Source organism: Amphiura filiformis, chromosome 13 (genome assembly GCF_039555335.1).
Source record: "Amphiura filiformis chromosome 13, Afil_fr2py, whole genome shotgun sequence".
NCBI lineage: Eukaryota > Metazoa > Echinodermata > Ophiuroidea > Amphilepidida > Amphiuridae > Amphiura > Amphiura filiformis.
Window position 1 is genome coordinate 60,892,323 of NC_092640.1, and position 22,718 is coordinate 60,915,040.

Below are 22,718 nucleotides of genomic sequence, written 5' to 3' on the forward strand. Positions count from 1 at the left end.
AATAATTATAAACAGCGTTCTTTCTCATTTTCGTCAGACATTTCGTGTAATTGAAGCACGCTTTCAATTTCAAATTATATTATATTGCTCACATTCGCGGAATATATGACTTGTCTTCGACACGACAACATGCATGTTATTAATGTTCTCAGACACATAACGCACAATGCTATTGTTTGCATTGGTTGATATGAAAATCTAATTTATCGTTTAAGGGATCTTGAATGAGCGTTTTGAGCGTTTCGACAGTATTTTTTGTGGGACATGAGAGCACATCAGACACATCGAATTGCATTCTGAATACGAAGAATGTCTTTCTGATATCAAATAATTTTCATTTTTGAAATTCACGATATAATACAAATTTTATGACAAATTATAAAAATTGATATTTTCACATTTTTGATATTATAACAGTCCTCGAAGTAAATTTTATAAATCTAATGACTTATTCTTAAAGTGTATGTAGCTGGGAGGAAAAGCCGATGATCAATTGAAAATTTTGACCTTTCATATTGAAGATTATGGATTTTTTTCCCAAAAAGACCTAATTTTTTTTGGTGTTTTGTGTAAAAAAATCCATATCTTCCATACGAAAGGTCAAAATTTTCAATTGATCGTCGGCTTAAAGTTTACTTCGAGTACTGTTAAATATCAAAATATCAATTTTTAATCATTTGCCATAAAATGTGTATTACATTGCGAATTCCAAAAATCAAAATTATTTGATATCAGAAGGACATTCTTCGTATTCAGAATGCAATTCGATATATCTGATGTGCTCTAATATCCCACAATAAATACTGTCCAAACGTTCATACCCCACCCCTTAATACACATGAATTAAATTCCCCATTACAGAAATATGAAATTAGTCCACATGAATAAACAAATTACATTCCCAGTATATATATAGAAATATGAAAGTCACCTCTTTTTTTCCAATATTCCAAATCTTCAGACAATATTAGACAAGCTTTATTTAATTAAACATTGCGACCTGTTTTATACTGAATTACTGTCTCAATCAAACCCAACTATTTACGAAACTTAGCGTACGCAGTGCATGCACTGTTCTTTTTATAGAGAGAAGTTGGAATGAGGAGAGAAACGCACAGTTCTATATCACAAAGTTATGTTATTTATTCTTCAAAGCTTTTCGGCATCAAGGTTGAAACATAAAAAAAGAACTAATGAAATGCTACATAATACGTTACAAGCAAAATGCCAATATATGTGACCATACACCACGAATGAGCCGTAAATGTCCTCAATTGTATTCTGAGTTACAGTGTAAAATGGGCATGAAGGTCATATTCATAGGTATTTCAATTTGGTGCTACGTGTATCTTATTAAATGAGGTACACGTAGCACCAAATTGAGGTACCTATGAATACGACCTTCATGCCCATTTTACACTGTAACTCAGAATACAATTGAGGACATTTACGGCTCATTCGTGGTGTACGGTCACATATTAGCTAAATACGCCTATAATACAAGAATACATAATGATGTCTCGCAAATTACTGACAAGAACCCAAATAAGCTGGGATACAAACATTTGAATACAACTAAACTCACCCCTAAACGTGCAGAGAATACACGATAAGACAAGATGATGATGTTAATAGGTGGATGTTGGTATGCTTAGTGCGGAAAAAGGTGATTGAACCCGGGGATCGATTACACAAGTTATTTTTCCAAAGAGAGAATTCCAAAATGTCATAGCAGTCGGACGTGTAATTTCAATGGCAAATTGTGCTCAACAGCTGACTTGTGATAGCTCCAAATTCGGAGGGGCACCGTCTGTAAACCGTCGGGTGATCGGTTTAATCAATTTTTGCCATAGAAGCTGTAAATAAACTTCAATTCTTTCCCTCTATGGTCATCTAAATATTTTTTAAATTCGATTTTGGGAAGATTGTTGTCGACCCCTCCCAAATATGGAGTTCTGACTGCCTGATAGGGAGCTAAAAATGAAAAACTTATTTCCAAACAGTGATAAGTCTAAAACCACATGTTTCTCATTTACTTGTGTGATACAATCACAATTACTCTGACAAGTTTGACATGAGTTGTACCATCAACAAGCCTGGTTAACAATATGCAGACTATTGTTCTCATTTGGGAAACAAAGGCCACGCACAGTATTGTTACTGTGCGTTTGCTTTGTAATGGTGCATCCAACTGAAATCATGATACCTATTTCACCACAGCCCATTGCAATATAGCACAGGTAAATCAGGTGAATTCTGTAGACATGACTGCATAATGGTGAATTTCGTTGACTCAATGATGAAAGGGCAAACCGAGCACTTTTTTGCGATGCCTTTGGTACTACCGGGGTTTTCATTGTTGCGTAAGGGGCGTAATCAGGCTGTGATTGTGATGTCCGAAGGTTGCGAGCAACGCACTGAAGGGTCTATTGTTCTATTGTGTCCGATTTGAGTGCTGACATATTGGAAAATGTTGCCAATCAATATTCATGAGAGTGTACATTCAACGTCCAGTTATTGAAATTGGGTGACTTGTGTTTGACAGGTGTGAAATACATCTGACTGGGTGTTTTAATTACATAACACATAAAGGTTTTGGCATCATTGAATGGCTGCTTAGTGCTGTTATATGCTTAGTTTCTATAATAATAATTATTATTTTCTTTATTCATCCCTTTCTTTTCCTTTCTCTGCACTTATTCTTTCTTATGCCTACACTTTAGCAGTGGCGTAGATTTTTTTGACATGGGGGGTGGGATTTGTTTTGTAGGCCTACCCGGTCCAGTATCTGTACCTTATGGTACAAATGCGCGCGATATATGGAATAAATTGGCATTTTTGTGGCTAACATGGCCAAATATGAGGTTGATTTCGACAGAAACCCATACGCAGGCGTCAACATGGGGGTTGATTGTATGGACCACACCCCTCGCAAAATATTGGGGGGATTTCCCCCCCCCCCCCCATCTATACGCCTATGCACTTTAGGGACCTGTCACTCCATCGCTCTCCTTCTCCCTCTCTCTCCCCTTCTCCCCCTCTTCCTTTCTTTTTCTTTTTGTCTTCCTCCCCTCCCTACAATCTCGATCACCCATCCTCTACTCCTCTTTTCATCCCTCGACCTTCCTTCACTACCTCAAGTGCCCCTACTGGCTTTTAAAATGGATATTCGTGATATTAAGAAACCCATTTGAATTTATTGAACAGGCCTATAACCATGATAACAACATATAGGCCTACTGCGAATGTGCCCAGCAAACCATGATGCAGTCATGGTCCATGGCAAAGGCGATTCGACCTTTGTGGCATTAAACCCAGTTAACAGGAAATTAATCCAGTAAATCGATTCAGTAAAGCAAATAAGCTCATGCATTCGATCACTACATGTAACGGCAACCAGCTTCGGTCGATTACCCCAGCTGCAGCGTGTGTAAACTCTAATTTGCATAGAGGCTGTACGTGAAATTATTGATTGGCTCCAAACAAAGGATTTGAACCGGTGCACGTAATCATGGCGCAGTGCAGTCCATTCAATCAAATGTTGTCATCAACCTATTTGATCGCAGTGCATTGTTATGTGTGTGAGACGAACTGTCGCGGTTGATTGCAATCAAACAAACGATGTCTTATGTATTACTTTGTTCCGTGATGAAAATCGTGATGTTTTATTTAATCACTCTCGAAAATGTATTTCTTTTGTAGGCCTATTACTTTGTTTTGTGATGAAAATCGTGATGTTTTATTTCATCACGCTTTAAAACAAACGATTTCTCATGCATTACTTTGTTTCGTGATGACAATTTTGATGTTTTATTTCATCACTCACGAAAAATTGATTTCTTATGTATTACTTTGTTTCGGGATGAAAATCGTGATGTTTTATTTCATCATCACGCTCTAAAACAAACGATTTCTTATGCATTATATTTGTTTTGTGATGAAAATCGTGATGTTTTATTTCATCACGCTCTAAACAATAATTATAGTTACATGCATTTCAAGAAAAAATCTTATTAAAACGGTAGGCCCTATGTTGTTTAGAAAAAATGTAGAAAGTGATGATGATGATGATGTCGATGATGATGATGATGTCTCCAAAAGTGTCCCGGTTTGTTTTTCTTGCCCTAAATCGTGCGTTCTATTAATAAGGCACTTCAATAATCAATAATCAGTCCCGTGACGGCCTCCACTAACTAGCTACTAACTTGGGTTTATGGGCGCTGATATTTCATGTTCACTGTCACTTATTTATCAGAAAAGTGCGACCCTTTGTCAATCACCTACAGTACCCAATTTCGGCATACTATATAAGAAACTCATCATGATGATTGCCAGAGAATAGTTAAGATGTAGCTTGTACCGTTTTTTTGTGGCATCCTTCAGAAGTGAGCGGTCCGATACCAATATTTTCGGTCAAATCTCCATTCAATTAACACGGGGAGTTGGCTAGCTATGCCTTGCCCTCACTCATATTTTACAAAAGTGCGACTATTTCTGAACATCTAACCTAGCTGTAATTTTAGGTCATGTTAGAGAAATATATTTGCTAGAAGTTTGGAGAATAGCTAACATATTGGCTGGTTATTTTTCACACAGTGATGTTAACTAGGCAAGTGCCCATTCTTGCAACGTACATCATTTGTAGGGGTCACGCGTCAATGGTGAGAGCACTGTGTATTGTGTATAGGAAAACGGACAGTAACTGCAGTATGCACAAAACGTTTTAAAAACGTTTTAAATAAGTTATATTTTGGCTTTTGGTTTAGGTAAAAACGTTTTAATAACATTAAAATGTCGGGTTATATCAAGGTCATGAAAACGTTTTAAAACGTTTTGTATGTAAACACACTGCAACAATATTTTTAAATGTTTTCAAATGTATTAAGGGATCTAAAATGAGCGTTTATTGTGTTTCGACAGTATTTTTTGTGGGACATGAGAACACCTCAGACCTATCGAATTGCATTCTGAATACGAAGCATGTCTTTCTGATATCAAATAATTTTCATTTTTTGAAAATTACAATATAATACAAATTTTATGACAAATTATAAAAATTTGATATTTTTCAAATTTTTGATATATAACAGTCCTCGAAGTAAATTATATAAATCTAATGATATATTCTTAAAGTGTATGTAGCAGGAAGGAAAAGCCGACGGTCAATTGAAAATTTTGACCTTTCATATTGAAGATATGGATTTTTTCCCAAAAAGACCTAATTTTTTTTTGGTGTTTTGGGAAAAAAATCCATATCTTCAATACGAAAGGTCAAAATTTTCAATTGATCGTCGGCTTTTCATCCCACCTACATACACTTTAAGTATAAATCATCAGATTTATAAAGTTTACTTCAAGTACTGTTAAATATCAAAAATATCAATTTTTAATGATTTGCCATAAAATGTGTATTAAATTGCGAATTTCAAAAATCAAAATTATTTGATATCAGAATGACATTCTTCGTATTCAGAATGCAATTCGATATGTCTGATGTGCTCTAATGTCCCAAAATAAATACTGTCCAAACGTTCATACCCCAGCCCTTAAGCAACTCATTTCCTATAACACTTTGTAACCAAGCTATACCTCTTTCTTTACTCTTATTCGCTATTGATTTGGTAATTTAATTTTGATACTGCGCACGAAATGTTACTTGGCATTTCTTTTTGGTTTTCATTAGACTGTCTCGCAGCCTGACTTTTTCTTTTTCCTCTCAAACTAAATTCGCCGCAGTCTTGCGACGCGGCGCCCCTTCCGAATGAGGAAAAAGTATAACCATTATCCAGTGATATTTGCACTTACACTTTTCAATCGGGTTGCGCGGTACTCGGAAGACAGATGAACAGTTATAGCTCCATAGAAACGAATTCAGGCTGCAAAGAGATGCGTAGTACCCATTCACTTTAGTCTGAAGCAGCCGAGATCGTAAAAAATATGCAACGTAGGAGTTACTGCAATATTTTCTTGAAAATTTTATCTAATTATTCTGTAGGCTACATCTTACTCTTAATGATGTTTTTCATATCATGTAAAGCTCATCTGCCTTACGTTGTTATTATCCTAGCAACTTGTCCAATTTGACCAGTCGGGCAAGTGACTAATAAAAATTCCTTTAAAAGGAATAGGGTGGGCAAATGAAAAATTGTCAAGAGAAATGAAAGAATGAGTAAGTCAAGTTCACAATTAAAAACAGGGAAAATATGACACAACATCGATTTCCAATAGGGGAATAACACAAAACGTATACACCAATCCGAGAAGCGTTTACTGTATTTGGCCCTCTATTGACGGCAACACAGATGTACCAGAGCGGGAGATTTAATTCGTAATTCAATACTCATGATTGTGTATTGAATATCACTGTTGTGTACAATTCCCGGGTACAATTCTGTATAGCACACAATAAATAATGGATGGAACCCCCGACCTCGGGACACCGCAGTTTAACATCGGGGACACCGCAGTAATGGCGAAGTCGGATAGGTGTATAAACAAAGTTAATAGAGTTTTTAACTTTATACGTTTGTTATTCCCCCATTGGAGGTTGTGTCATATTTTCCCTGATTTTAATCTGATCTATTGCTTATTCTTTGTTCTCTGCTGGTCAGTTGGAACAGATTTTCCCTGTTTTTATATTAACCCTTCACATCATAACACAAGACGTTTTATGTTAACATTTTATATAAAACATGGTTATAAAACTTTTGTAGATAATAGTTATTTAAAACATTTTCGTAATCATACCTAGAGGTTTTTTTATCATCAGATAGAAAGACTTCTGCTCATCTTCTCTGGTGAGACAACAGGGCTGGGGTATCTTTCCATATCAAAGTTTAAAAATCTGTCATATCAATTTCCTCAATATGTTGTTTTGATACAACTTACGAGGGGAAAAGTTTGATTTTACAATATTTCGATATTATTTTTTAACTTTATTATGATTAACATAACTGTATTTCAAAGCGTCAAACTATATCATTATTTTGTCCCAACAAAAATAATCCAGGGAATAAAATATTCATTCATATGTTTATTTATTTTATTCAACCTGGGCCATTTCTACTGGTGCATATGTATTCTAATAATTTGTCTATAATACCTTATACAAGCACTATTTGTCACAAGATTTGAAAAGTAAATAGCCTATGTACACACTGAACACAATGCACATACAAGCTGTATTTTAAGTACATGCCAAAGCTGTCAGTATAAAATGATATATATGACCTTCACGATGCTATTAATTTAGCCCAAAGATTAGGAAAACTAGCAAAACTGGTGAACTGGTACTGTTCAAATAAAAACATCTGCAAATCTTGCTGCAATTTCCAAATAGTATTTCTATTACTTAAATAATTATTTTTGTTATTTCTTTTAATACAAACACATTACTGCCTATGACGACTTTATCGTATTACTTACATATCAAAATCAAGTAATAATTACAAAACTCGCCGTAAACTATCACCTCTGTGGGTGTTTGGGATATAACCGGCACGAATATTTTCTCAACACTGCGGCATGTGAAAAAGTAGGTCAATAGTCAGAGAATACAGGGTGGGTGCGGCACGCCGCACCCACCCAAAAAGGGTTAACGCCTTTAGCTCTGCTTTTAAGACACCTGTTTGGTGATAACTAAATATATTTCAATGCGTTGACAACAATCACAATCCATTTCTGAGGGTCGGAGTTAACATTTGCCACAGCCGGACAATTGTGTTTACCATCTTTACTATGTGATTGAACCTCGCTGGTATTGATCAAAATTTATAGGGCTTTGTTGATGAAAAGTAGAAAATGTGAGAGGTGTGGGCGGCCTTTGAATTATAAACTGCTTTCTTTCACATTTTCGTCATAACGTTTGTGCAACTGAAGCACGCTTTCAATTTCAAATTATATTGTATTACTCACACTCGCGGAATATATGGCTTGTCTTTGACACGACAACATACATGTAATTAATGTTCTCAGACGCATAACGCACAATATTGTTTGCATTGGTTGACATGAAAATCTAATTTATCGTTTAATACACATAATTAAATTAGCCATTGTAGCAATATGAAATTAGTCCACATGAATAAAGAAATTACATTCCCAATTATAGAAATTGTAGAAATATGAAATTAATTTTTTTTATTTATCATTTATCGCTTATATACTCGAGTTTTGATACGTCTGAATCAAACCCTACTCTTTACGTACTTACTGTACGTAGTGTATGCATGAAAATCTTCAGACATGTCAGACAAGCTTTGTTTTAACATTGCGACCTGTTTTATAATGAATTACTATGAACCCTACTCTTTACGAAACATACTGTACACAGTGTGTACACAGTGTGTACATGCAACTCTTCAGACATGTCAGACAAGCTTTGTTTATACATTGCGACCTGTTTTATAATGAATTACTCTCTCAATCAAACTCTATTTTTTTACGAAATTTACTGTACGCAGTGTATACATGAACATCTTCAGACACCTAAAACAAGCTTTGTTTAAATAATGCGACCTGTTTGTTATAATGAATTATTCTCTCAGTGAAACCCTACTCTTTGCGACTCTTACTGTAGGCCTACGCAATGTATACATGAAATTCTTCAGACATGTCAAAAAAGCTTTGTTATAACTGTGCTTCCTATTTGTTTTTATTATAATGAAGTACTCTCTCAATCAAACCCTACGAATTATAAAATCTACCTCTTGCAGCTCAAAAGATACGGAATAGTACTAGGAATAGTTTTACTCATTATGTTTATGATATGATTTTTATTGGCACAAAATCGCGGCCCGGAGGCCGAATTACATTATACACGAAGAATACCTCATAATTTGCGTATTCGAAGGGCACTTAAAACTACGTCAAATCCATTATCCATACGTAGACTATCTATATGAATAATATGGTAGCTTATGGTCTTAAGAAGAATTATGGTCTCGCGTTTCAAAAAATTGCGAGTGCATTTTTAGGTCAAAAACCTTAATGATTAATCAATCAATCTTTATTGCATTCAAATGAAAATGATTCTGTACAAACGAATCAAGAATAAAATGGGATAATTCCAAGTATTTAAAGCATAAAAAAAATTATGAATTGCGTGGATCAAAGCTGCCAAAGCATTATTATTTTCCTGACTATGAGCATGATATTTAGTTTTTTGCGCGGCATTATTTCATGCCAAAATTTCAGTCCATCGAAAAGAGCGTCACCCCTTAACATGAAGATGAAGATACGTTGAGGACGATGATGATATTGATTTAGGGATAAGGATTCCATCATGTTTCACCGTTGTCCATCACCGATTAACAACGATGCGTCCGCGTGGTTTACTTCGCGAAAGCTGCCCAAGCGAAGTATACCACGCAAACAAAACAGCAACGAAAACAAGCAAAAGATCGTCTAATTCACGTGATTCTTTCATCCGAAATGTCCGTTTGCTACTCAGTCTTACAAGAAGATCGGTTATTTCTCTGTTGATATCAGCAATAAAACTCCCCTCCCCGGTAAAGGCTCAATGACCCAAACAGGACAATGATTGGTTGCCAATTGCCATTTTATACGAAATGTACGAAATTACTTGGCATTATTTTAATGATTGGAAATAATAAGCCAACTAATTCGTATTATATAAGCTATAATAAACATGACATTAACAGGAACCTACTCATTGTCACTTCCCTGTATTCACTCAGTTACCGGATATGATATTCAATTATTCATGATTGCTGTGCACGGAGTTTATAAGGTGACTGTTGCAAGATCAAAGTGGCTATCCCGGGACACATTAATTCCGAATCTACAATAATTCCAATCCAATTTAGTTGCGTCACTGCATAATATAATTCTTCATGTACTTGGTCCGTCGACCGATTCAAATGTGGTGATACGATGCATATCGGGAGTATACGCGGCATTAAAAGATGATCTAGATTTATCCTGGATCCATATCTCATCAGTACTGATACTCGAGCTGTTACAGTTGTTGTTTCGTGTACATGTATACCAGAGACATAGACCGAGGACATTGAAGAACAAAATGGCTGATTCAAAGCTATTAAACCTCGAAGGAACTGTTAGTAACGCCGATCTTGTTCAATGCGGCATTTGTCATGACGCTATTGACAAACCTAAGGCACTACCGTGTCTTCATACCTTTTGCTTGAAATGTCTCGCAAGTTGGGCTCAAAGCTCAGCAAAGAAACACTCGGATAAGTACAAGAACGCGGTATCGTGCCCCACCTGTCGCGAAGACTTTCCGTTACCAAAAGGTGGAGTGAAGGAACTCATGACTAACTTTTTTGTCAGCAAATTGAAAGAACGCAATGAGATTATGAGAAAACTTTGGGAGAAGGATGCTAAGATTCCATGTACCTCGTGCGTAAGTTCCGACAATCAGGCTGTTGGTCGTTGTGTAGAGTGCAACGATTTCTTGTGTAAGAAATGTGTGCATGTCCACAAATCTGTGCGCGTTCTGATACATCACCATGTGCTTACACTGGAAGAGCTGCGCACGGAAAAGTTTATTATGCACAATCTGCCAGAACAAGAGATGTGTCCCAAGCACAAGGGTGAAGTTTTGCGGTTCTACTGCGAGACATGCGACGAACTAATGTGCCGAGATTGTACCGTCGTAGGCCACCCGCGTCCCGATCATAAACAGATAGAGCTGATAAATGCGGCTGAAGAGAGAAATAACACAATCCTAGATCTAATAAAGCAAGTTGAACGCATTCCCAGAGCTATCGATATTGCCACAGCCGAGGTGGAGGAAACGTTGAAAGAATTGAAAGTCAACGAGGAGAAAGCCATCAGTCTCTACAAGAAAACAGCTAAGAAAGCAGAATCGGAATTCATACAGAATATACAACAATTGGTGGTAAAGAGAAGCAAGGAAATCGAAGCACAACGAGATGGTTTACAATTTCAGAAAGCCCGTCTTTCTACTTCATTGGAGATGGCACAACAGATTACGCAAAACGGTTCCGAGCATGATGTAGTCACAATGTATTCATCGCTCTCCAATACCATGCAACAAATGTCCAAGTTGAGTCCAAAACCTGTCAGAAAGTCTATGAGTAAAGTTGAATTCATACCTAGCAAGAATCTTGACAACGGGATGAGTTCTCTTGGTTCACTGAAAACCTACGGGCAATGGGCTCTAGGAAAGACTATTGCATCGGGACAGTTCAGTTCTGGAAGATACATCGTTCTCGGCACAAATAATGAAATTGCGGTGACTACATACACCAGTGGCAATTACGTTCGAGTTTTTGATGAAAATGGTACAAACAAGCACCAAATCCAAACTAGCGGTGCAGGTGGCCGCGATGCAAGAACTTCGTACCCATTTGGTCTGGTAACTGCGCAAAATGGTGACTATTTCATTACGGACACTAATCCATATGTAAAAGTTTTCAACGCGCAAGGAGAGTTCAAGCAAAGGTTCGGTGCTCACAATCCTAACGGCACATGGTCACAAAGTGATAATTCCTGTTTGTACGGTTTAGCCATTGACACCAAGGGTCACGTGTATATCGGAAGCACAAGTCCGCACAAGTACATTAGTATACATAGTCAAGACACTGCTCGCGTATCTGGATTCAGCGTTGATCTATCTCCATACTTCATTGCTATGACTGCAGATGATCACATTATCGTCAGCGATTATGGCAGCTGTGTAATTCACGTTTATGGCACCAATGGTACTCAACTCCACACCTTTGCCTCCCCACCAGGAGGTAAGTTCTACCCTACAGGATTATGCGTTGTCCAAGATGAAGTCTTCGTCTCCAGCTACCAAGGACCCCCAGCAGTCTACCACTACTCTCCCAATGGTGATTATATTGGAATCATTAAGGAAGTCACGTCTCCCTGGGGAATAGCAGTCAAAGGCGACGAACAGCTTCTTGTCTGCGACGACAATTCCATCAAAGTTTTTCATCCGTGATTAGCAAACGTCGTGCTTCAAAGGCTTCACCATCTTTGACCCTCGGCTAGTGGCTTTAACTTCGTCCTTGCAACGATAAGAGTTATCCATTGCATTAGCGTAGCAATATTGGTGGGTGAAAATGATACAATTTCAAATTGAGGACCGGCGACACATTTATTAAATAAGAAATAACGATTAAATAAACCCAATGGGCTATTCCAGATGAAATCCATACCCCCTATGAAATACAAGAACTGAAGGACCTAAATTGGTGACTCGATTTGAAATTTACACCCCCTCCCTCCCCCGTGTGGGAGATTAAGGTCATGTCTTCCCAACGCGGTGTATGGATTTTAACTGGAATAGCTCATTGTGTTTACGTTAAAACTCACTATATAGAGAGGCCCTGCATGTTTTTATCGATTGGCTCCAAACAAAGGATTTGAACCGGTGTTCTTCACCGTAATCATGGCGCAGTGCAGTCCATTCAATCAAATGTTGTCATCAACCTATTTGATCGTAGTGCATTTGTTATGTGTGTGAGACGAACTGTCGCGGTAGATTGCAATCATGCTTTTGTTGAATGAATGCATTTGAGAAGTCCGCCATATTTACGGTATGATACGTCATATGCACAACCTCTATAAACTATGTAATGGTTTATTTTGATTGGTACAGTGGAGGAGGAGATGACGCTGTCTATCGGGTCACCCACCTTTAATGCTTCTAATCACATTTACTTTCATGTTATTTTTATTAAAGAACTCACTTTGAATTCACCTTTTCGGTAAATCCCATAAGCCCTTGCGTTTTAAACCCTACATACGTCACGCCGATGCGCAGATCGTAACTGCGCATTCACCGTGACGTATGTTTTTTAACGGTTTTAGACAATTTTGGACAATTTACTATCAGATAAAATGGATTTGTAAAGCTAAAAGTGAAATCATAGAAACTGTGTACAGTTTGTATCTTACCTTGTGAAGACGATCCTTTTAAAACACTCCAAATAATCAACAAGCGAAAACAAAACAAATCCATGCTAGTTGATTGGTGATATGAATTTTTTCTTGGCTTGAGTGTTTAGTTTGAGCCTGGTCCCATCAGGAGCCATGTATCTATCCGCACTGAGCAACTGTTTAAACAAACAAAACAAACCCACTCTCAGAAAAGTATCGCTATAGATTTACAATTATTGCAATGGTTCAAGCCGTTGTATATATGTTTGCAAATATATTAAATCCAATGCAAAATCTATATAAGTCTAGTCTAAATTGGTAATGTTGAATAATTATACATAAGAGTACGTAGGTGTACGTCCAGTATCAGTGATTGTAACACATATCCAAGATTGTGAAGTATTGGGACATTTTCAAAAGAGGAAGTCCTGTTCGTTCTTCTAAAAAGTCCATTACTTTGCAAAGACAGTCCAAAAACGAATGGGCATTCAGTGAGCAAACGGATACATCTCAGATACCAAAGCCAACAAGTCCAATATCTACATGCACATATCAACGTGATTGCCTGACCGATGTCACAGCAACTCATTTCCTATAAAAAATTGTAACCAAACTATACCTCTTTCTTTACTCTTATTCGCTATTGATTTGGTAATTTAATTTTGATACTGCGCAAATGTAACTTGGCATTTCTTCTCGGTTTTCATTAGACTGCCTTGCAGTCGGACTTTTTCCTCCTAATATAAATTCGTCACAGTCAATATGAAACGGTGTCTCCTCCGAATGAGAAAGAAAGCGACCGTTGGCTTTTGAGTGATTCTTTTCACCTGTGTACTTTGAGGCAGCTGTCGCTGGATGAATGGCTATAGACGAATCCAACGAGCCAAGTGATTGTCAGAATTCAGTTGGCCATTACTGGGTCCCGTCTGCACCCAACTGGTGTTGTTACTGCCCAATTGGGTGGATTAAATCAGCTTAAAAATCGATGTTGAATTGTATTTTGTTGTAAACTTTCATCATTCTTTTTTGTCTACGTGTAACACGGGTGATGGAATACAGTTTAATATCCCCGCCAAGGCCACATCAATTCACATTTAGGTGGGAGAGACCTTAGGGGGGGATCCAGCTATGGCTGCCATTGAGGTGTAGGAATGCGTGAAATTGGATTCGTCTATAGCTCCAAAAGATAAGAAATAAGCCAGTCTGACGTTTAGGGTTTCAAAGATATTAGAGAGATTGCGATTTCCAAACGTAGGTATCGGACGTACGTTGATGTATTCAAAACCCCTCTCCTGTGTCGAAGCGAGGTCACGTATTTAGCCAGTTTTGAAGATTTTCCACGTGCGAATTTGCGAAATCAACGTAGATACATCTTTGAAAATGCACACAATTTGTCCATTTCACAATATGTTAAAGACAGTCAAGGATAATGAACATACGAAGGAAAGTCTAATAATTATAATGATCCTTTTTTTTTGTAACAAATCATTATAATAAAGGTGCAGCGATGTGTTAAAAATTGACTAAATTTATACGCGATGTCCATACGCAGAGATTCCCCATATAAATGTGCGTGATACTTTGCGTATAAAAATGACATTGCGATTTCACATTTTTGATTCCACCGTGGAATAAAACGCAGGTGCTATGTTGAAATATGCTGATTTTACCTCATGTTGAAGTTCATGTAACGCGTCCAATTTTCAGGACGAAAAAGTCTCATTTTGAAAGTAAAGTCATGATATATGGATGTAGTGATCCTTAATCTACCAAAATATATGTTTTTGGGCAACTATAATATTTGGGGAGCACAAAAATACAATTAAGTTTAAGCAGTTTGTAGTCAAAATCAAAAGCGTGCTGTTTGAATTAGGCAGAGACTCGGTAGCCTGCGCTACCATTATTTTTTCAATCACTATGCCCTCTATTGACCTAGATCAGCTAGCTTATAGTCTTTGTTCCAGGCCCCTTGTTCTCCTTCGCGACAAATGAGCACAATCCAGTTTGCAACCAAGACTAGCAATATTTAAAACCGTATTAACGTACGTAAAAACGTACGGTCCACGTGCTGCGTATGGAACATCGCAATCTCTCTTTTTTAGCGAGAGATGCGTACTAGTATACACATGTTTAGATTGAGAGCAGCCGACAACGTGATAAACTCCCTCATTTCAATTTATAAGTTTTGGTTTATCTTTTGTTCAGAAACCAAAAATCAAGAGATTAAAAAGTGTAAATGAACTGGTCTGCAATCATAACACTATTGTGCTAGGGGGCCACAGTAGGGTATTATAACCATAAGTATTATAATGGCCTATTGTCCGAAACATAATTATAATTGAATATCTTCTCCGTGGGCGGTACTTGATGCTCTTCAGAGAAGTCTGTCGTAGGTGGCATACTTTCATATCACCGTATAATTACAGCCCAAATTTCTACGGCCCTGTGGCCTAGAAATCATGCGCGTATATTTGGGGGGGGGGGGTGTTTGCTTTATATGAAACATAAACGATGCATGATGATATGGAGATGTTATGATTATGAATTAGTTTATTATCCCCGGTAAGCACAACCCATACCACTTACCCAATCTCCCCACCTATAGAACCTCCTCTTCCCTAATCCAAGTCTTCTCCCCCCTCTTTGCCTCCCGCTACATGCGAGCGATATATCCTCTACCCTAAACACTATTCTACTCCACTCTCGAGCTCTCCTCCCCACTATAGGATAATCCACACTTTTGCCTCAAAAATTGCTTGCCCCTCCCCCTCTCGGCCTGCCAAAATTCGCTTGTCCCCTCCCCCTCCCTCGGCCTACCAAACAATCTTTCCCCCCACCATGCCAAATTATTGGGATTCCAATTTGAAAACCTTGATTGGTCCAGATATATAAGCAGGACAATTTGCTAAAGCGTTTCCGTACTATTTTCCTAAGCCTTTTTAGAGTGTTTTTTTAACAGGTGTCTCATAAATGTGCCAAAAATCCCCCGGCTTGCTAAAAATTGCTTTCACCTCGCCCCCTTATTGGTTTCATGTTTATATATATATATATATTTATTTATTTATCTATAATTTTTTTGTTAAAACTCACCTCTCGCATCTTAAACAGTCACCTATAGGCGTACTTGTGGGGGGGGGGGGTAATATCTTGATCAAGGGGGATGGTTCATACAATCATCCTCCATGAGGTCTGTATTAACCTCATATGCCTATTTGGTCATTACTTTGAAAAGCGGAGTCAATTTTCAAAAGACCTCACCTCATGAATATTCATCATCGATGACGTCACCTCATGAATATTCATAATCGATGACGTCACCTCATGAATATTCATAATCGATGACGTCACCTCATGAATATTCATAATCGATGACGTCACCTCATAAATATTCATACTCGATGACGTCACCTCATAAATATTCATAATCAACGACGTCACCTCGTGAATATTCATAATCAATGACGTCAACTCATCAATATTCATAACCAATGACGTCACATCATGTGGGGGGGGGGGGTAATATTTTGATAAGGGGGATGGTTCATACAATCATCCTCCATGAGGTCTGTATTAACCTCATATGCCTATTTGGTCATTACTTTGAAAGGCGGAGTCAATTTTCTTAATTATAAATATTCATGATTAATGATGTCATCTCATGAAAATCCATAAACCTCATGAGTATTCAAAATCAATGACATCACCTCATGAATATTCATAACCGATGACATCACCTCATGAATATTCATAACCGATAATATCACCTCATGAATATTCATAATCGATGACGTCACCTCATGAATATTCATAATCGATGACGTCACCTCATGAATATTCATAATCGATGACGTCACCTCATGAATATTCATAATCGATGACGTCACCTCATAAATATTTATAATCAACGACGTCACCTCATGAATATTCATAATCAATGACGTCAACTCATGAATATTCATAACCAATGACGTCACATCATAAAAAATGATTTGAAAGAAGACAGACTTCAATTACGCACACGGACTCAATAAACACGCACACACCTTTACATAGTTGGTTCAAAATATCGCTTCAGTATCTAATTTGTTTGTTTTTTGTTTGTTTATTAAAGAAAAAGTAACAAACTAGAAGGAATATTTAAAACACTATATTTAAAATAAATTGAACTGATTTAATTTTTTTCTTAAATTTTGATTCCAATATTTTCAACAAGTACCAACATTCGGTTCAAGACAAGGCTACTTTTTGACCATTGAAAAAACAAATACATTGACTGAGAATTTGAACCCTAACACGACTACTCTCTTAGAAAAACGGTTCTAAGAAGAACCTAAATTGGTTCTTGAGCTGTCTTGTATGTAGAACCTTAAATAGTTCTACCAAGAACAGAAAAGGGGTTTGGAAAGGGGTTTGAAAAGGGCAGAAAGGACCATTTTTGGGTTCTTTAAATTTTAAAGACGCTTTTCTTTTAAGGGTTCTACATATAGAACATATAGAACAGCCCTTTTTCTAAGAGTGTGTGCTCATTTTGAATTAAGAATCATCCATTTTAAAATGGATCATTGAATCATTGAAATTCCAATAATCGGGCCTATAATATACTTTTGTTACCAGTGTGTTGTTATTTTTTGAGAAAAATGCACAAAAATAGTCACAAATGTTTCAAGGGGTGTAGTACCACCTTAAAGATTCATGCAAAGGTTACGGCACTATTCCATTAATTTGACCGTATAAAATCCTTACAGTGTATACCAATAAGTTTTATTAAGGGAGGACAGCTTTTATGGTCTACTTAGCTCAGCAATGCTTTGCTGTCTTCGATAATGGTGCATGTGCGCTAGACCGTTCGATAGGAACAAGCGAACAGTCTACGAGTTTGCTGATATCTATCGGAGCGTTCAGCAGAGCAGCAGGATTATAAACACGGTCGATGGTAAAACCATAATCAATTTCCTTTGTGTTCAGTAAGTACATAACGACCCACTCATCAACTACTCAAGTGGTCATTAAATAAGCATGTCTGGGGTCGTTTCTGCGGTCAATAGAAAGTCAATAATATGTGAAAGTTTATGTTTACATAAAGTGGTGTAATTAGGTTTCAAGGGGTTGTTAATTCAAGCATGATCGTAAAATTGATTCGATCGATATTTTGGTCAACGCGTGGTATCGGAGCGGAGTGTACAATTGAGCGGAGCATGACAGAGTTTGCTACAGGCTTTTATGGGTTTGGGCTTTGATAAAAGCCAGTTACCACCTCCGATACAATGCACTATCGAAGACAGCAAAGCATTGCTGAGCTCAGTAGACCATAAAAGCTGTCCTCCCTAACATATAGAGCAGTTTGGTTTGGTTTGAACAGCCGTCGTCCTTAATTTTTTACTTCTTGCGTTCATGCATGACTGTTAAATGTGACTTCTCTTCTGAGTATCCAGTTTACCGGGCAAGCTTAGCTCGCAGAGCTGCAAAAAGGAAAGACTGTCACTTTAAAAAAATAGGAACAAAATTGATTAGATAATTAACTGATATTGGTAGAAAACTGGCTAACTGTTTAATAGTAATTTTCAGGTGACGTCATTAGTTATGATAATGACCATTTAATGTCAAGTGTGAATAGTTTAGGCTTTTTTTCTCTTTCATAGCCAGCATCTCTATTATTATGTGCATGTTTCATCCCGAAACTTGTTTTAGATTTTAAAACGTTTAAATCATGATAAAATGATTGAAAACTACCCAAACTGTATTTTGGCGGCACCCCATTTCGAGTGACATGCAAGAGACTTGACAGCTATCAGCTTCTGACCAACAATCTGGATCAAATTTTTTTATATAAGAGCTAAATCAAGCTTAAGGGCTACGTTTCCACAGTATTTTTTGTGGGACATGAGAGCACATCAGACATTGTCGAATTGCATTCTGAATACGAAGAATGTCCTTCTGATACCAAATGTCCTTCTGATATCATAATAATTTTCCCCCAAAGACTTAAAATTTTAAGGTGTTTTTGGGAAAAAAAATTCCTCCCTGCTACATACACTTTCTATACTAATCATTTCGTATTAGGGGCCTAAACATATACATATTTTCCCTAAAAGATCTAGACAATTCTTTGGGGGAGACATATGTATCTTCAGTACGAAAGGTCAAAATTTTCAAATGATCGTCGGCTTTTCCTCCCACCTACATACACTTTAAATACATATCAGTACATTTATAAATTTTACTTCAATTTTTAATAATTTGCAACAAAATGTGTTTTATATCACCAATTTAAAATCAAATTTACTTGATATCAGAAGGACATTCCTCGTATTCAGAATGCAATTCGATATGTCTGATGTGCTCTCATGTGCCACAAAAAAAACTGTGCAAACGTTGATATCCGATCCCTTAATATTTTACCACATATTGGTATTAAAAGAAGACCAGTTTTGAACATTCATATTCATATTCATATTCAATTTATTTCCATCAAAAAGCACAAACATAATAACACCAACAACTTTATATAAAAACAAGATGGAGGAGGTGCAACTAAAAGCAAAAGCCTGAGAAAATGTTGCACCACCTGACAATTAAATTAAACACTCAAAAAACCAAACAAACATACAAACAAGACATGACAAGAGCGGTGGCCGAGAACACACACACACAAAGCAAAAAAAAAAAATATGAGAAAAGAATCATTTACATTACAGACATTTGATCAATTAACTCATTCAAATCCGAACTCAATGAACGCCAGTGGAATCGGACAGGTAGGGCATGTACCACACAAGAATGCAAATGGCCCCAGAGCCACCAGCGTCAAAGAGCCCAAATTGGAAGAGGAAAAATATATAAAAGCCTGCAAATATTGAAGTGACATTAATAAAAAATAAATGAATTACTAATACTTTTAATTAGATTACATTTAATTAGATTACATTTTGAGTGAGTTTTTCATATGAAGCCAACTTCTTGGCTTCATTCATAAACTTAATTTAAAATTTAGTTATTTTGAATAGACTGAATTGCTACATTTTTAAACAACGGTATAAAATCACGACTTACAGACCCAAATGACTCAATGTATAGGCCCGCTCCTACCCCGGGGGGCTGAAGAAAATTCAATTTTGCCGCCCCTTCCTCAACAGCCCGAAAAGGTTGACCCAATATTTTTCTCGGTCGTTTGCCGCCACTGTTTTTGCCGCCCCTTCTTCTTCCGCCGCCCCTATATTTTGGCCGCCCCCTGCTTTTTACACCAGGGGCTGGCCAAATCCCCAAAAAAAAAAAAATACGCGCATGAGGCCTATACACAAAATCAAATTAGTATTTTCTTCAACACAAATTTCGTTTATGCATCAAGTGCATGTGATATGCAGTGTGGTCCATTATCCTATTAGAACCATTTTGAACGGGTTTTGTCTATTTCTCGAATGTAACCAATGTTGCCATTCGAAATCATATTTTTTTTGACAAAACTACCACAAACTGCTCAAATTCACTATTATTAAATATTACAAACATGATTTAAAACTAATCAGACGTAGGTCTATTGCTATTTTTAGTTAGTAAACTAATACCGTAAAACTCGATAGTTAGCATGAGCTTACTATCGAGCACTTTTTTAAAGCATGCAAACTTGAAGAGCCCCATCCACAAAAGTGTAAAGGGTTTTGAGCAAATCATCGCCACACATAGCTGCAAATTTGTGTCTCAACCCCGTTAGCTCAGTTAGTAAAGCGCCGGACTATGGTACAATTTCATGTTTTTAAAAGCGCTTGATAGTAAGCACATATGCCAACTATCAAGTTTTTACGGTATGACAATTTGGAAAACCAAATGCTTAAAATCAAAACTTTCAGACAAATACTGAGCGAAACAATACCCAAATTGTATTTTAGGCAGCACCCAAATCATTATTACATCAGACATATTTACGTGGAACGTTTTGAACATGGTTGCAACCTTGTATAACAAAGATTTGTACAAAAACGGCAACATTTTATCTTTAAAATCTTTAAAGCTAGGCCATATTTGTCTCAATAAATGACTCAACATCCTATCTTTACACAAGTAGGCCTATACATTTTTGAAGGGAAATTTCATGGAGTGTTCGAATATGTTGAGGAATCAAAGGTACCGGTATGGGTAGAGGTTAAAATATGGTTTGAAAGAAGAAAAAAAGCTGACATTTTTAGTTTGGGTATTAAACTTCACACTACTCCCTATTATAAATTGCGTTAAGCTAATTTGAAGCTCGCAAGTGACAATTTGGGTACATAACATGACAACACACATGGATACCACGATTACTTGTTGCATTAAATATTCGACGTCGAATAAAAATTATGCCCTACGAATAAAAAGTCAGTGGCGTATGCAGGTTTTCGACTTTATTGTGACTTTGTTTTTCATTTTTACCCAAAATGTCAAATCTAAAAGTATATCTTCAAACGAAAATTGACTGCAACCTTAATTTTTGCTCTGAGTAATAGAGGGCATATGAATATTTTATATCTGTGAACAAAAATATTCCATCATACCATATTAAGGCGAAATTTGGGTTAAAACATGCTTTTTCCTGCTTTTTATCATTTTTATTTACCCACAATGCCCATTTTACGCTATTTTTTTGGAGTGAAAATGTATTTATTTGACAAGCTGGAGTTTTGAATTGAAAAAGTTCAGCGACTTGTTTCTGTGATCCATAGTTATGCCTTCCAGAATACCATAGGCCATTTCAGGATGAAATATATATTATTTTGATTTTTTTTTCACTTTTATACATTCATATAGGCCTATAGCAGGAAGGCCGCAATAACAATGATTTAGAGAGGCATAGTGATTTTGAAGTTTTCGTCCAACTTTTTTGGACAAATCTTCTTACGGTGTATCTACACACTCTGATCATTTATAAAAAAAAGTGACGTGGGCTAGAGATATTGGGTTGAAAAATGTAGTTTTTGTGATTTTATGATGTTATGAGCTATAACTTTGAAAGTAAATAAAGAATAAACTTCATATTTACTGTGGAGAATACATGTCACATGTATACTCAATATTCGTTAACAAAAAAATGCATCTTTATATTTTGCAAAGTATTTTTTCGGTGATTTTATATAATTTTGACCAAAAAAGGCGAATTTTATATGGTAAAGCATGGACAAGAAATTAAAATTTAACATTATTTGAAATAATAATAAAAAATATACCAATGTATTGATATGAAAGTGTACATCAAAATGTGAGTCACAGCAACTTCCTAAAAACAAAGGTTGTTAACCTATGACCTCAAAGGTCAGCATAAAATGCTTGTTTTTGGTTAAAAATTGGCAATTTTCAGCTAAAAATTGTCATTTTCCCAGTTTTATTGTTTACTTGCTATACACCCATTTTTATTGCAACTAATATTATTTATATGAACTATTTCAGGATAGTCACGGGCTGGTCAGTTACCATAGCAACCACATTTCCCGACATTTTCAGTCGATTTTCATAACAAAACTGCCAAAAATATTTTATATTGACCTTCGATTTTCAAGAGGTCATAGGTCAAAAGGTCATAGGTCAGGAAGATGTCATGATGTACACAAAAGCATTCATATCAATACATTGGTATACTTTTTATTTCAGATATTTTAATTTTGTTTTTTTAATTCCATTTTTTTACCATGTAAAATTAACTTTTTTTGGGTCAAAAGTGAACAAAATCATCAAAATAGTGCATTTCACCCAAAATATTGCATCAAGATATGAAGATGATTTTTTTTGGGTTAACAAATATTGAATACACATGTGACATGTATTATCCACAGCAAATAATGATGTTAATACTTAGGCTA

General features: G+C 36.5%; 1 protein-coding gene across 1 annotated transcript; it reads left to right on the forward strand.

Annotated features, from left to right (window-relative positions):
• The first annotated feature begins 9,966 nt into the window (after positions 1-9,966).
• Positions 9,967-12,747, forward strand: LOC140167353 (tripartite motif-containing protein 2-like). Its single transcript, XM_072190666.1, has one exon. It carries the CDS (start codon positions 10,043-10,045, stop codon positions 11,951-11,953), a length of 1,911 nt encoding a protein of 636 aa, XP_072046767.1. The 5' UTR covers positions 9,967-10,042; the 3' UTR covers positions 11,954-12,747.
• The last annotated feature ends 9,971 nt before the right edge of the window (positions 12,748-22,718 follow it).